Source organism: Sphaerodactylus townsendi, linkage group LG03 (assembly GCF_021028975.2).
Source record: "Sphaerodactylus townsendi isolate TG3544 linkage group LG03, MPM_Stown_v2.3, whole genome shotgun sequence".
Taxonomy (NCBI): Eukaryota; Metazoa; Chordata; class Lepidosauria; order Squamata; family Sphaerodactylidae; genus Sphaerodactylus; species Sphaerodactylus townsendi.
The window spans coordinates 150,177,602-150,191,153 of record NC_059427.1 but is presented as its reverse complement, the minus strand read 5'-3'; the positions used below and the strand labels follow the sequence as shown (position 1 = coordinate 150,191,153).

At 45.8% G+C, this 13,552-nt stretch overlaps 1 protein-coding gene across 1 annotated transcript in view; it reads left to right on the top strand.

The window, feature by feature from the left end:
* Window positions 1-942: 942 nt before the first annotated feature.
* Window positions 943-13,552, top strand: part of TFCP2 (transcription factor CP2) — a 35,863-nt gene continuing 23,253 nt past the window's right edge. Inside the window, exons 1-4 of the mRNA XM_048487491.1 lie at window positions 943-1,122; window positions 4,585-4,726; window positions 7,040-7,146; window positions 12,059-12,211. Coding sequence (XP_048343448.1) covers window positions 943-1,122; window positions 4,585-4,726; window positions 7,040-7,146; window positions 12,059-12,211 — 582 coding nt within the window. The remainder of the gene's footprint in view (window positions 1,123-4,584; window positions 4,727-7,039; window positions 7,147-12,058; window positions 12,212-13,552) is intronic.

Sequence of the window (13,552 nt, the reverse complement as noted above, 5' to 3'; positions counted from 1 at the left end):
GGTTTTGCAGATGAGAATCCCGTTGGTTTTGCAGATGAGAATCCCGTCTGTCCAAAAGACTCAAGTGGGGTTGTTTAAACCAAGGGTACCCAACTCTGGTCCTCCAGCTGTGGCAGCTTTTTGTTTTGCACTTTGCTGTCAAAGTTTTTAAAAAATGGACGTATGACCTATGGCAGGGGTGGCCAACCTATGGCGCTCCAGATGTTCATGGACTACAATTCCCATCAGCCCCTGCCAGCATGACCAATTGGAGCGCCATAGGTTGGCCATCCCTGACCTCTGGGCTGTTAAACTAAAAAAAAAACCCTATGAACTGTATTGATGAAAGCTTGTGTGGCTGGAATCACTAGGATGTTGTGGGTTTTCCGGGTTGTATGGCCGTGTTCCAGTAGGATCCTCTGAAGATGCCAGTCACAGATTCTGGCGAAATGTCAGGAGGAAATAGTACTGGAACACAGCCATACAACCCCGGAAAACCCACAACATCCTAGCAAACTGTGAACTGTAAACTGAGAGTAAACCATGCTGCACATTTCTACCTGATATGAATTGAGATTACACCTGTGGTTCGAAACTGCCAGTCTGTTTCAAGTCTGGCGCAGCTGTTCGAAAGCATGCACCCTTATTCCGCATCTTCTGCCTAAAAAGACAGTGGGGTTAGCTTAAATGGGCAGTCAGGGAGAGAGCGTGGAAAGTAGCTGTTTAAAAACAAAAACAGCCTCTCTTTCAGGCAAAGGTGGCTTGCCTTTGAAGCTTCATAGGCCACTGTCTCTTTTTTTCTGGCTGTTGCTCATTAATGTGGTATCTTTGTCCCCTGGCAAAATAAACCAAAGCAGGATGCTGAGACACATTAGGAAATATACAAGCATCTAGCTTGTAATGAAGTTCCCCACAGTGAGCAAACTGCAATGATGTCACGCTGGCAAAGTGGGTAACCACGAAATGGGCGAGAACCGGAAATCCTATCCTTACGTTGATATCAACGTCACTGCTCAAGCTGTTCTTTACACCGCAGACTGTAGACTGTATTACTTGTACTGTTTGTATTTCATCTTTGAGAAATCTGTCTTGACACTTTCGTTTGTCTTACGGTTTATCAGTGCGTTGTTCTGCTGTTCCATAGTACGTGTCTATTTTAGTGTGTTGATGTGTGTATGTCCACTTTATATTGACACTTTATTAAATTTTGCACCACATAGGCTTGGCTGATGGTCGCTTGTAGCTATGGTGTAGTGCAGAAGTCTGCAATCTGCGGCTCCCCAGATGTTCATGGACTACAAATCCCATCAGCCCCTGCCAGCATGGCCAATTGGCCATTGTAGTCCATGAACATCTGGGGAGCCGCAGGTTGCAGACCCCTGGTGTAGTAGGTTTGTGTTTTTGTGCCTTGACGGAAAGAGTCCAAGTAGATGTGCTGGAAGAAAGGTTTGGATCTCTCTGTGGTGCTTTTTACACTAATTAGCAGCTCCCTCAAGCACCATGTTTGTTTTGAAGATGAAGAAGGACTGTGTTTAATCTTGCCTTCCTTTCCCTCTTCCATGTTTTCAAAAGAGTCTTCTCACCACCCTGCAACTATCATTAGCTCCCTACAAGGAAGAAAGCATTACCAGGTTCTTTGAAATTATCGGAGAAAAGGATTAAATATTCGCTGCTGTTTTAGCTACTTCCTGGATTTGTAAAGGGCTGGAATGGGGCTGCTAGTTTTTTTTAATCTTTATTAAGGAAAACGCTATGAGAAATCCTAATTGTGAATCTCTGTCATTCAATCTTGTATGGCCCTAAGTTTCCAGGGTGTGCGATTCCAGTATTTAGTGCAAGAAATGATTGCCAGGCAGGTAACTTTGAGCAACTACTTTTGTGAACAAGGGAGTCTTCAGTGGTTTGGCTACAGTCTCAGAAAATATTGAATGTCCTCCAGAACAGATTCTGATATTAGGCACTTGTTTAGTCTAGGTACCATCTGGTTTCCCAGTTCCCCTCCTCCCCCCATGTTTCATTTCCCCCCCAGTTGTTGACAGTGCATATTCTTTGGCTGCTGTACTGTGCACACCCTTGGAATCAAAGGCACAATGTAGTGTCAATGTAGAGTTTTTTGTAAAGAAAAGGGTGCAGAATTTCTTCCCTTTTCAGGTTGAGGAGTGGTTGGAAAGCATGCAAATAGTGGCTGAGATGGCTTCAGACTTGCATTCACTGTTAACAGAAGCAGCGTTTTGCGTGGCTCTAATCCATATCTACACCTCAGTCATCATTTTAGGGTTGCTTCACAAATAATCTGAAAAAGGGCCCGACCTCTGGGAATGTGAAGAGGTCTTTTTCAGCAGCACATTCTGAGCTCCCAAAGGCACCTGGTGGGCCACTGCGAGTAGCAGAGAGCTGGACTAGATGGACTTTGGTCTGATCCAGCTGGCTTGTTCTTATGTTCTTATTCTTGTATTCCCAGAGGAGCTGTCTTGCTTGAACCTGCAAAGGGTCTAAAGCAGGGGTGGGCAATTATTTTTTCCACGGGGCCGCATAAGAAACAGAAAATATTGTGTAGGGCCGGGCCAAAAGGCAGGGGGGCGAGGCGCTTTTGAAAGCCCCGCAGAAGCCGGCAGCCAAGGCAACCGGCTTCTGCGGGGCTTTCAAAGGCGCCTTGCTCCCCAGCATGGCAGGGGGGCCAGTCAGGGTCATCCGGCGGGGCCGGATGTGGCCCCCGGGCCGTATAATGGCCAGGTCTGGTCTAAAGCAATGGTGGCATTCAAATAATTTAACAACCCTGTTCCAGTGGTGGGATTCAAATCATTTAACAACTGGTTGTTTACAAGCACCATTTTAACAACCGGTTCTGCCAAAGTGGTGCGAACCTGCTGAATCCCACCACTGGTCTAAAACCTTCAAAGAACAACTACCTTCAGGTACCATGAACAACTTTCTCTGGCTCTTATGGAGACCAGAATCATAATCTGTCCGGTGTCAATAGGGAAAGGAGTTGGTAATCGTAACCAGTAGCTGAGCATCATGAGCAAAATAGCCGTGAAATATACCTATTGCTCAGTATTATGTCTTTATAAATATGAAATGTGAAGAATGCACTCGTTCAGGGTTAGTTTATGTGAGATGTATTTGGAAGGGAGAAAGTACTTTCAGTCATAATAAAAAAAAACTATACCCAAGCAACGTATTACAATGCCAAAAGTGCCAAATTAAATACAATCAGAAAAGTGTAGACATCTTGGAACAGACTACAAAACCAGAATGTCTTAAGACAGTTATATAGTCCAAAATTGTGTAGAGAATCCAAGCGTGGAACAAGCTTGCCATGGTTACCCGTTCCATCGTAAAATTATTCTACTTCCTCAGCAACAGATTTGAATCTTGCCCGTATATTCAAAATTAACTATCATGCCATACATTATGATTAATTCATAGATGTGACAGTTTCCGTTACCAGTGATGGCGAACCTTTTAGAGACCAAGTGCCAGGGGTGGAGCCAGGGGAAACTTTGCCTGGCGCACAACTGCGCCCCTGCCATGCCCCTGTTCGCCCCCACCCTGCCCTGGAACACCCCCAGAATGCCCTGAAACACCCCCCATGCCTCCAGAATGCCCTCGCCTCACCTCCACAGGGGCGCACGCCCAGTGCGTCGTTCACCCTTTGCCCCCTTGGCGCTATGCCACTGCCAAGTGCCCAAACTGGGGCGACAGCACTTGTGCCCACAAAGAGGGCTCTGAGTGCCACCTCTGGCACACGTGCCATAGGTTCGCCACCACTGCATTAGGCTAAGACATATGCTTGGAAGCCGAAAGGCATCTTGAAAAGGGGAACAAGTTTAGAAATGTGTCTCACAGGAGAATGTTTGACATCTCCAGTGCCAACCTAGTCCAGAAGTCCATTTTAATTGATAAAAGTCTTAAGTCTGGAAGGGTCTTCTTTTCCTAACAGACAGCAGTTTTCAAGTGCGGAGGAAATTTTGCAGCTGTCTTTACAGATGTGGTGGGGAAAGGAGGGTTTGGACTCAGCTTTAAAAAAAGGGGGCTTGACCCAAATTGAACTAACGCAGAATAGCAATTGAAGGCAACATGACACTCAACAAAAATGTCTGTAGCTTTAGTACACTGTTTGACACCATCCCATGTAGCCAACAAGTGGTGACTTGAATTTGTTAGGCGGCATCGTGAGTCAAACATCACTGATAAGGGAGGTTCTTTTCGCTTCAGAGGGTACTTTTTCATTGAGTCTGTGGGCATGTTCTGCCGTTAGGCATCAAATGTAGGAGGATCGAGTGATGTGTAAACATGTGTGAATAAGACCAGAAACTTGATTTCCTACCGACACGGTGTCCTGGATGTGTGGATTATATGCATGCTGACATGTGGGAGTGTGTCTTGGGCTCATGGTCCTTCTTCCAGTTTTGAATAAGGCAACGGTGCCACATGGGGCCCATTCTCACAATCTGCATTGCAGACAGAGCTTTCCTTATGCAGGCATTTGCACATGAATGCTCCAGTCCCCATTCAAGATTTTGAGTATGGTGCATGTACCTTTGGGAGAACGCTCCCCTTCCCAACCCCTTTCATCTCCTTATGCTCAAAATGAGTTCCCAGGTGTGTCTTACAACCAATTCAACCTTTGTTGTTCAGAGTATATTTCGAGTGGTGTTCCACGACAGACGGCTTCAGTACACTGAGCATCAGCAACTCGAAGGCTGGAGGTGGAATCGGCCAGGGGACAGAATACTCGACATTGGTGAGTGCCAATTATAATCCTTGGAATAGTGTCATAGTGGCTTTCTCTAAAGTGTGCCATTTGATGTAGCGCGTGTGCTGCTGCTCCGGAGACATACTTGGGGAGGCTCACAAAGTGAGAAAACATATTAAAAATGTATTGTCGAAGGCTTTCACGGCCTTTTTTAAATTTTTAAAAAACATTTTTTTAAAAATTTAAAAATTTTAATTTTTTTAAAATTTTTAAAAAACAAGAAAAGAGCCCATCAGAAGCACAAAGAGCCCATCAGAGCCCACAAAAGAGCCCATCAGAAGCACAAAAACATTAAGAAACTTTTTTTAAATTTTATTTTTGAATTACAATCCCCAAACAGAAAAGAAATAGAAAAGGTAACAATGGTAGTAAATGTGCACAGAAGCATCTTCCAAAAGCCTAACAATATCTCCCTGCGCAGTTGTCTCCGAAATGCCATGTATTCAAATGTTGATCAGGTTGTAAGGATCTCAGGCCATTCGGTTATGGGAGGTGGGCATCAATCTCCCCAGTGTTGTAACAAGACGAAGACACCTAAAATGATATCCGTAAAGCAGCCCTCTGGCTAGAACAGGGGTCGGCAACCTTTACCACCCAAACAGCCATTTGGACCCATTTTCCACGGCCCTGAAGATCTACTGAGCCGGAGAGGCGGCTCTGCATGGAGTCACCTCCGGCTTGGTCCCTCCACTCACCTTTCCTTCCAGCGCTGGGTGACGGAGGCGCCGGGCAGGGAAGCCCCCTCTGCAGCTGCCTGCTCTGTGGGGCAGAGGGGGGATGGCGGCTGCTCTGAAAGGAACGCCGACACTACCCTCTGACCTCCAGGGGTCAGAGGGCAGCGTGGGCGTGTCCCTCCAGCCCTCCAGAGCAGCGCTGGAAGGAGAGGTGAGTGGAGGGGACGCGAAAAGCAGCGCCCTCATGTACAGAGCCGCCTCTGGTTTGGCCCCTCCACTCATCTTTACTTCCAGCGCTGCTCTGGAGGGCTGGAGGGACACGCCCATGCTTCCCTCTGACCCATGGAGGCTGAAAGAGCCACATGCAGCTCCGGAGCCACGGGTTGCAGACTCCTGGTTGCAGACTCTTGCCAACCATAAAACTGACTAGGCTGAAAAGTATGATTAAAGAGAAGCGCTTGGCTTAATGCCTAAAGAATAGCAGAAAAGTCTCCAAACTGACCTTCAGGATTCTAGAAGCTTTTACGATACGACGACTTGTATTTCACATGCCACAGAGGAGTTTTTCCTTCAGCCCAGGTATCTCTTATGTCTTGAGTTTTTTTTAATGTTGCCTTCACCTCCCAAATTCAGCCTCACCGTCTTCTCATGAGCTGTCTTGAACTGTTTGTTCTCTAATCCCCATTCCCAAACAGAACGCAAGTGCAGGTACTGTAGAAACCCTGAGATCCAGATTGCAGGTCTTGTTCTCTAGCAGTGCCTCGCGGGCATAAATTTTGCACAGAGTGGAGAGCTAGAATGCCTTTTGGTCATATTTAATTTCATGGTTCTAATATTTTTAATTGTCTTGGAAACTGCAGGCAAAGAAGAGACATCAGTTCCCATCATTACTGCATTCATTTGTTGCCTTTAATTCCTCTGTAGAGGGTTCTGTAAGACTTATGTCTGTAGCTGTAGTAGAACTTCTAGATCAGGGGTAGGGAACCTTTAACACTCAAAGAGCCATTTGGACCCATTTTCCATGGGAAAAGAAAACACTTGGAGCCGCAAATAATTTTTGACATTTAAAATAAAGATAACACTGTATATATTGGGGTTTTTTTACCTTTTACTCTGCTCATTCTGAGAAGCGCATGGATGCGCCCGCCCTGCTGCCTGCAGGGCGGGCAAGGATGGGGCCAGCGGCTCGGCCTCGCCGGCCGCTGGGAAAGCGCCCAACCCGCTCCAAAGGGGCAGGAGAGAGGGGGAGCCCGTGGCGCGGCCCAGCCGGCCACGAGCAGTTGGTGCGCCCGCTGCCTGCAGGGCGGGCAAGGATGGGGCCAGTGGCTCGGCTCGTGGTGCCGCAGTGCAAGGGCAGAAGAGCCACATGCGGCTCTTGAGCCGCAGGTTCCCTACCCCTGTTCTAGATTGTCAGGCCTGTGAAGGTTTTTAGGCTTTTGCCTAAATTATTGGGGTTTTGTGTGACCTGTAAGTATGCAATTGGATGTCTGTGCAAACTTGCTGATTCCTTGAAATGTTTCCTTCCCTTCAGTGTTCCAGTCCCTTAAGTTCACGGTATGTCCTATACCTGTCTACTAGCATTTGCCATGCATCTTGTTCTAAACTGTGTGGATTTTCTCTTCTGCAGATATTCCAATGTCTGTGGGCATAATTGATCCCAGGGCAAACCCAACACAACTGAATACTGTAGAGTTTCTTTGGGATCCCTCAAAGAGGACTTCTGTGTTTATTCAGGTAAATAGAGATGTATACAAGGTGCCCTTAGATCCCCCCCGCCCCCCGCCCCCCTCCCCCCCGGCGACAGGGTCTACAACAAGAAGAAATAAAAAGGCCAGACCAGTCACTACCAGTTTAAAAAGTAGGGGCGAGGCCGATGGTTCAAAATATATTCATTTCTTAAAATCCCCCAAATTTTCACCAAGAGGCTTTTTTTCAAGGGCATCTTGCAGTGATTTTCCAGAAAAGAGTACAAGATTGCTAGCAGCAACGCATCAATGCAGTCTGTTTTACTGCAGTAAATCTGAGTAATTGTGTTTTGCAGTAAGGGTATCCCAGTATCATAGAACAGGCATGGAAATGTAACTTTCCATCAGTTTCAATGCACTGATCTCAGAGCTGCAAAGCAGGCCATTTTAGAAAGATTAAGACAGCTGATGGGGCAGGTGTCCACCTTTTCTCTGACCCCAAGCTCCACCACCTGCTGTGTGCCTTGATTGACATTTTCTACCTCCTGGTCCGTTCACCATGCCCATGCAACCCTTGCCAGTCAGGGTGATAATGGGGCAGTTCCTCATTCCTTGCTTCCAAGTGTGTTCTGCGTGGCCTTCCCTCGCCTCTGATCTGGTTTGCCCAGGCCACTGAATCGCTGAGTATCATTTCAGAATCTTGGCTGCCAGTTTCAAGTTAGAGCAGGCACAGCTGTTGCGCTTGTTTACAAAAGAAGTGCCAGTCTTGGGCAGGAGTGACACTGCAGTGGATTCCCCATCCCCTGGCCATCACTGATGGGAGGCAGCTAACTCTTCCTCTTAAATTACAGCTGGGAAGTCTTCACTGCTTTTACTCCCAATTTGGGAGGCTTCTCTGAAAACTTGCGCTGAAGTGTAATACTGATTGCCAGAATACAAAGACTCCTGGTCAGAACTGTTTCAGTGCAGTGAGACTGGGTATCGGGGAGACAAAAAACTATTGTTATTCCCTGTTTTCCATGGTCCAAATACCAGTTTGGTTTTTTTATTGCTTTTTTTTTTGGAGGGGGGGGATTCCAATGTTATTTGACTCCATTATTCTCTATGAGGAATCTTTCTGGAGGGGCTGTTCTTTGACCAAATTATAGCTAATCTACTGGTCCACGTCCTTCAAATAACTTCCAAATTTGAGTGAATTAGACCAAGCAGAGCAATTCTATGGGCCGCTGAACACGGGGCCCCCAGTCATCCTCTGTTGTTTGCTATTGCAGGGGGGTTGGGGGTGGCCAAAAGCAGTTCCTGGCCAAAAGCCTGTCAGCGGACGGACTTAACAAGCTCAACGAGCCAATGCAGAACCAGAGCGTCCTGGCAGTTCTGCGGGACAATGTGGCGAGCCTTACACAACAAATGTACAATTTGAGGACCCAGCCCTATGTCAAACGAGAGAAGCGTCCAAGCTAAACTGAATAGAAACTGTTGCAAGTGTAACAAATGTAAAATTAGAAAATCTGTGCCTATGTACAACCGGAGAATCAAAGACAATGTCAAACCAGAGATTCCACTGCAAACCCAAGTGGTGCAAATAATCAGTGTTGCAAGAACAACCAAATCAATTTAAAATGGGAGATCCAAATAGTTAGATTTTTAAAATATATATTTTGACCAAATATATCAGAAAGCAGGTCTCTTCTTGGGTGTTCAGTCCTACCTTGGGGGGAAATGCAAGCAGTTGGACCCCTCCTCTTGCTATAGGGGCCAAAGACTGGCATAAGAGCCAGACTCTGCTCTCCCTGAAATAAATGGTCCTCAGAGAGTTTTGGGAATCAATCTTGTATGTCAAGGTTGGGCAGGAAGAAGGCTGGCAGCTGAACCTTTCACCCTGGCCCTAAGGCGTGTCTGTCTGAACAGTGGGACTAGCTGATCTCCACTGTGTCACCCTAAGGCCGTGGTGGCGAACCTTTGGCACTCCAGATGTTATGGACTAGAATTCCCATCAGCCCTTGCCAGCATGGCTAATTGGCCATGCTGGCAAGGGCTGATGTGAGTTGTAGTCCATAACATCTGGAGTGCCAAAGGTTCACCACCACTGCCCTAAGGTGATTTAATCAGCCCTCCGAGCCGACCGTTACTTCCCCTACCTGCACCCATCCCACCATTCAGTCAGTATTCAGGACAGTCAGTATTCAGTCCGGGCATTCTCTCGGGTCCAGACAACCTATCAAGCGTATCCTATCTTATTGTTGGAACCCCCAAAATGCAGTCAATTCTTTGCCTCTGCCAGCCTACCTCATACTGCCTCAGGACCCATTTTGGAGTATAAATATTGGTCCCATGGCCATTTATAGTGTGTGTGGGTTCCGGATCTATGGGCACATCCCCACTGTGTGTGTGGACTCCTGGAAACAACGGCCGTGTTCCTCTTCAGTGCTGTTTTCCCTGCGGATCCCTTCAATATTAGTAACTACGGCCCATCCCTGGAACCCTATCCAACTTCCCCCCCTTTTCTCTTAGTCATCTCCTGTATTCTTTGTGCGTGCGTGTTCATTGCTTACAATATATTTCTTGTTTCTGTTTTATTCTGTAATGAAACCAATTTTAATGGCAGAACTTGCTGCTCGTTTGAGAGTTTTTGCCCAGGATTATGCTTGTATACATAAGTTGTTGACCCTGATTACCCTCTCTCACTATCGCCAGCTATTTGCTCCAACTAAAGTGGAGACTGTCTACTTAGGGCAGGGGTGTCCAACTCTGGTGCCCCAGATGTTCATGGACTACGGTTCCCATCAGTCCCTGTCAGCATGTCCAATGCGAATCGTAGTCCATGAAAATCTAGGACACCCCTGACAAAGAACTGGCCTTGCTCACAGCCTTCAGAAGGGCAGATGTACCTTGCTGAAGACAAATAAATTGCTCCGAATCAAGTCTGTACATCTGAAGCTTGTTTCTTGGGATTACTGATCCTTCTGTCTGTGTTGAAGGCTCAGGGCAACTTTGCTCTGTTTCTCACTATCCTAATGTATGGAAATAGCTCTCCACTAGAGGCACAGGGCCAAGGCGTCGAGTTGCTTGCTGCCCTTCTTCTTGCAAAGTCAATGGGTGATCTAGGAAAACTAAATTGTGCCCTGAATGACCACTGCTGTGTCCGTTAGTTTTTGTGACCTGAAAGCAAGTCGTGTTTGCTGTTTATTCTGTCCAGCTCAACACTCCGTTTCTCCTTCATACTTTTTTTTGGAAATAGCTGTTCCATAAACCTGAAACTCTTAAATGTGTCCAAACAAAGAAAAAGTGAGACAACCCATTCTGTTAACCTTTTTGATCCTACCACTGCATGTTATTGCAACATTCCCCTCTCTTGTCATCATCGTTAAGACATCAAGGGAAGCCCTTAAACTGATTCTATTTTCCCACTAGCACAAACCCAACCTGGCATTAATAGTGTTAGGATTGCCTTTGAAAATTATGATAGTGAAAACAGCAGGGTGGATTTAAGAGTGGGGAGAGCATGAAGTTGTCAGACTAGGGGGGAGTGACAGAAGATCACATGAATCTATGATCTATCTAAGATCTATGACAGAAGATCACATGAATCTGAGCAGCGTTCCCAGTCCTTCGAAGAGATCTGGAAAATGTACGTCTGCCCTGAGCTTTCAATCCAAACACCCGTTGAGTGTGCTTTCCAGCTCTCAATCCTTGCTGAAAGATAATTAGGAGCGAGCTTAAGGGATTTTTTTGTGTTTGCTCCTACAGGCCCCGATCCATGATTCCTATTCTCTCTTCCATGCAATGCACCCTTTCCCCTTCCTCTACAGCGCAGCATTTAATGAATCGAATTTAATGTTATAACCATATAGCATTAGCGCAAGAAGCATCATATACAGACATGCGCAAGAATATATCATATGTAAACAACATGAAAACATATCAAAATTGGAGTATAAACTATCAATCTCATCCCATCATTATTAAAATACACCAATAGCACATCTACTGCCATTTTGTTTCTTACGTCTGCTGGAATTTTCACTTCAGATAAAACAACGTTCCTTGTCCTGTGTGTGAAAGCAGCAATTTTGTTTTTGATGCAGACAGCAGGGTGGGAGCATTCCTTCTGTGGTTAGGATTTCCCAGGTTGTTGTGGCGATCAGGGTCCCCAGGCTAGTTGATGTCCTTTGCTGTGACATGCTTCTTGGTAATGTTTATGGTAATCAGTCTGTGCATGATGTATTGTCGAAGGCTTTCATGGCCAGATTCAACTGGTTCTGGTGGGTTTTCCGGGCTGTGTGGCCGTGGTCTGGTGGATCTTATTCCTAACATTTCGCCTGCATCTGGGGCCGGCATCTTCAGAGGTGTATCACAGAGGGAAGTCTGTTACACACTCCAACCCTAACCCTAACTTCCCTCTGTGATACACCTCTGAAGATGCCAGCCACAGATGCAGGCGAAATGTTAGGAACAAGATCCACCAGACCATGGCCACACAGCCCGGAAAACCCACCACAACCAGTCTGTGCATAGTTTTCATTATGTCGGTGATAAAACTCGTGCATCGGCTGAAGCAGAAGGGCGAGAGATTCAAAACAGTCCAAAGGGAAGTATTTCTTCACACTGTGCATTGTTAAATTGTGGAGCTCTCTGCCCCAGGATGTGGTGATGGCCACCAGGTTTGAAGGCTTTAAGAGGGGAATGGACATGTTCATGGAAGATAGCATGTTCCATGGCTCCTATTCAAAATGAATGCAAGTCCTGATGCATACCTAGTTCATCCAGTATCAAAGGAGCATTCCTATTATATTAGGTTCTGTGGAACACAGGCAGGGTAAAGCAGCTGTAGTCATCTTGCTTGTGGGTTTCCTATGAGCATCTGATTGGCCACTGTGTGAACAGACCGCTGGACTTGATGGGCCTTGGTCTGGCCAAGAATGGTTTTTCTTTGTTCTTATGGCTTTCCTTATCATGCACAGGTGCATTGCATCAGTACGGAGTTCACTATGCGGAAGCACGGTGGAGAGAAGGGTGTGCCGTTCCGAGTTCAGATTGACACCTTTAAAGAGAATGAGAATGGAGAATATACGGAGCACCTGCATTCTGCAAGCTGCCAGATCAAAGTCTTTAAGGTACATGTGCCTGACATGGTGTTGAAATCAAAATAAAGCTGTTCCCTAAGACAGGGACTGAACGTTGCTTCAGTGGAAACGTTAATGTTGAAAATGCACTTGGACTGTCTTTCTTCCATATTCAACAGTCTTTTGCATGATGTTGTGATTAAGACAGGTGGGCTGTATTCTGGAGAACCAGGTTAAATTCCCCACTCCTCCACATAAAGACTGCTGGGTGATCTTGGGGTAATCACAGTGCTCTCCAAACTCTCTCTGTCCTGCCTACTTCACAAGGTGCCCATTATTGGGGGGGGGGGGCAGGGAGAGATGGTGATTGTTAGTCACTTTGAGATTCCCTAAGGTAGAGAAAAGTTTTCTGTAGTTTTCAAACATCCAAAGGCAAGGGCCTAACACTGAGGACTTAGGTGTTAACGATAAACAGCAGCAATATTAGCTGCATTTACCCTAACCGTGAAAAAACAGCACTGTTTTATTGCCATAAACATCTCTTATTTATACTGTTTTCTGGTTTCTTTGATCATGATTCTATAACATGGTTCGTTAAAGGTCTTCACAATCTGATTAAATTGCTTTTCATAGTTTCTATCCTGGCTTCAGTCTCAATGAGACAGACACACTGCAAATGAAGCTAATAATTTTGCTGCAAATACAAGCTTCTCAAAAGAGATTCACGAATGTTCAAACTTTAACCAGGATGTCCATCTCTCTCCCCTTTGACTTTTATTCAGAGCCCGACTACTGTGTTTATGCTGAATGGCTTCCAAATGTAATTCCTAAGAATAGCTGCAATCTTAGTTTCTTGCACTGTTTGTCCTGACAGTATGTAGGTAGAACTAGTTATTATTTTTTTTCTAGACAAAACTTTGGAGTTAATGTGCTTCATTTCAGTATCTGGTCTGTGGAGGTCTTTGCATACTGAAGTCTAAATAAAGTTTTGACTCCTAAACTTTCAACTGTCCTAGTTGGCTGGGTGAACCAACCCACAGGAAAAAACCATCCACTTCCACAAGTGGGTGAGCCAGATGCCTTTGGCCAGAGCTGTTCTGTCATTATGGTATCAACCTCTGTCCCCCCAAACAAAACACCATTCCCCCGTGACTTGTGGCTACCACCTTTTTAGCCGCAGATAATGAAAGTGTAGCATCAGGCTGGAAACATTTGTGGACGAAATACAAGATTACCGTGTTTCCCCGAATATAAGACAGTGTCTTATATTAATTTTTGCTCCCAAAGATGCGCTATGTCTTATTTTCAGGGGATGTCTTATTTTTCTGTGTTCTGTTCGTCAGGCATGCTTCCAAACAAAAACTTTGCTGTCTTACTTTCGGGGGATGCCTT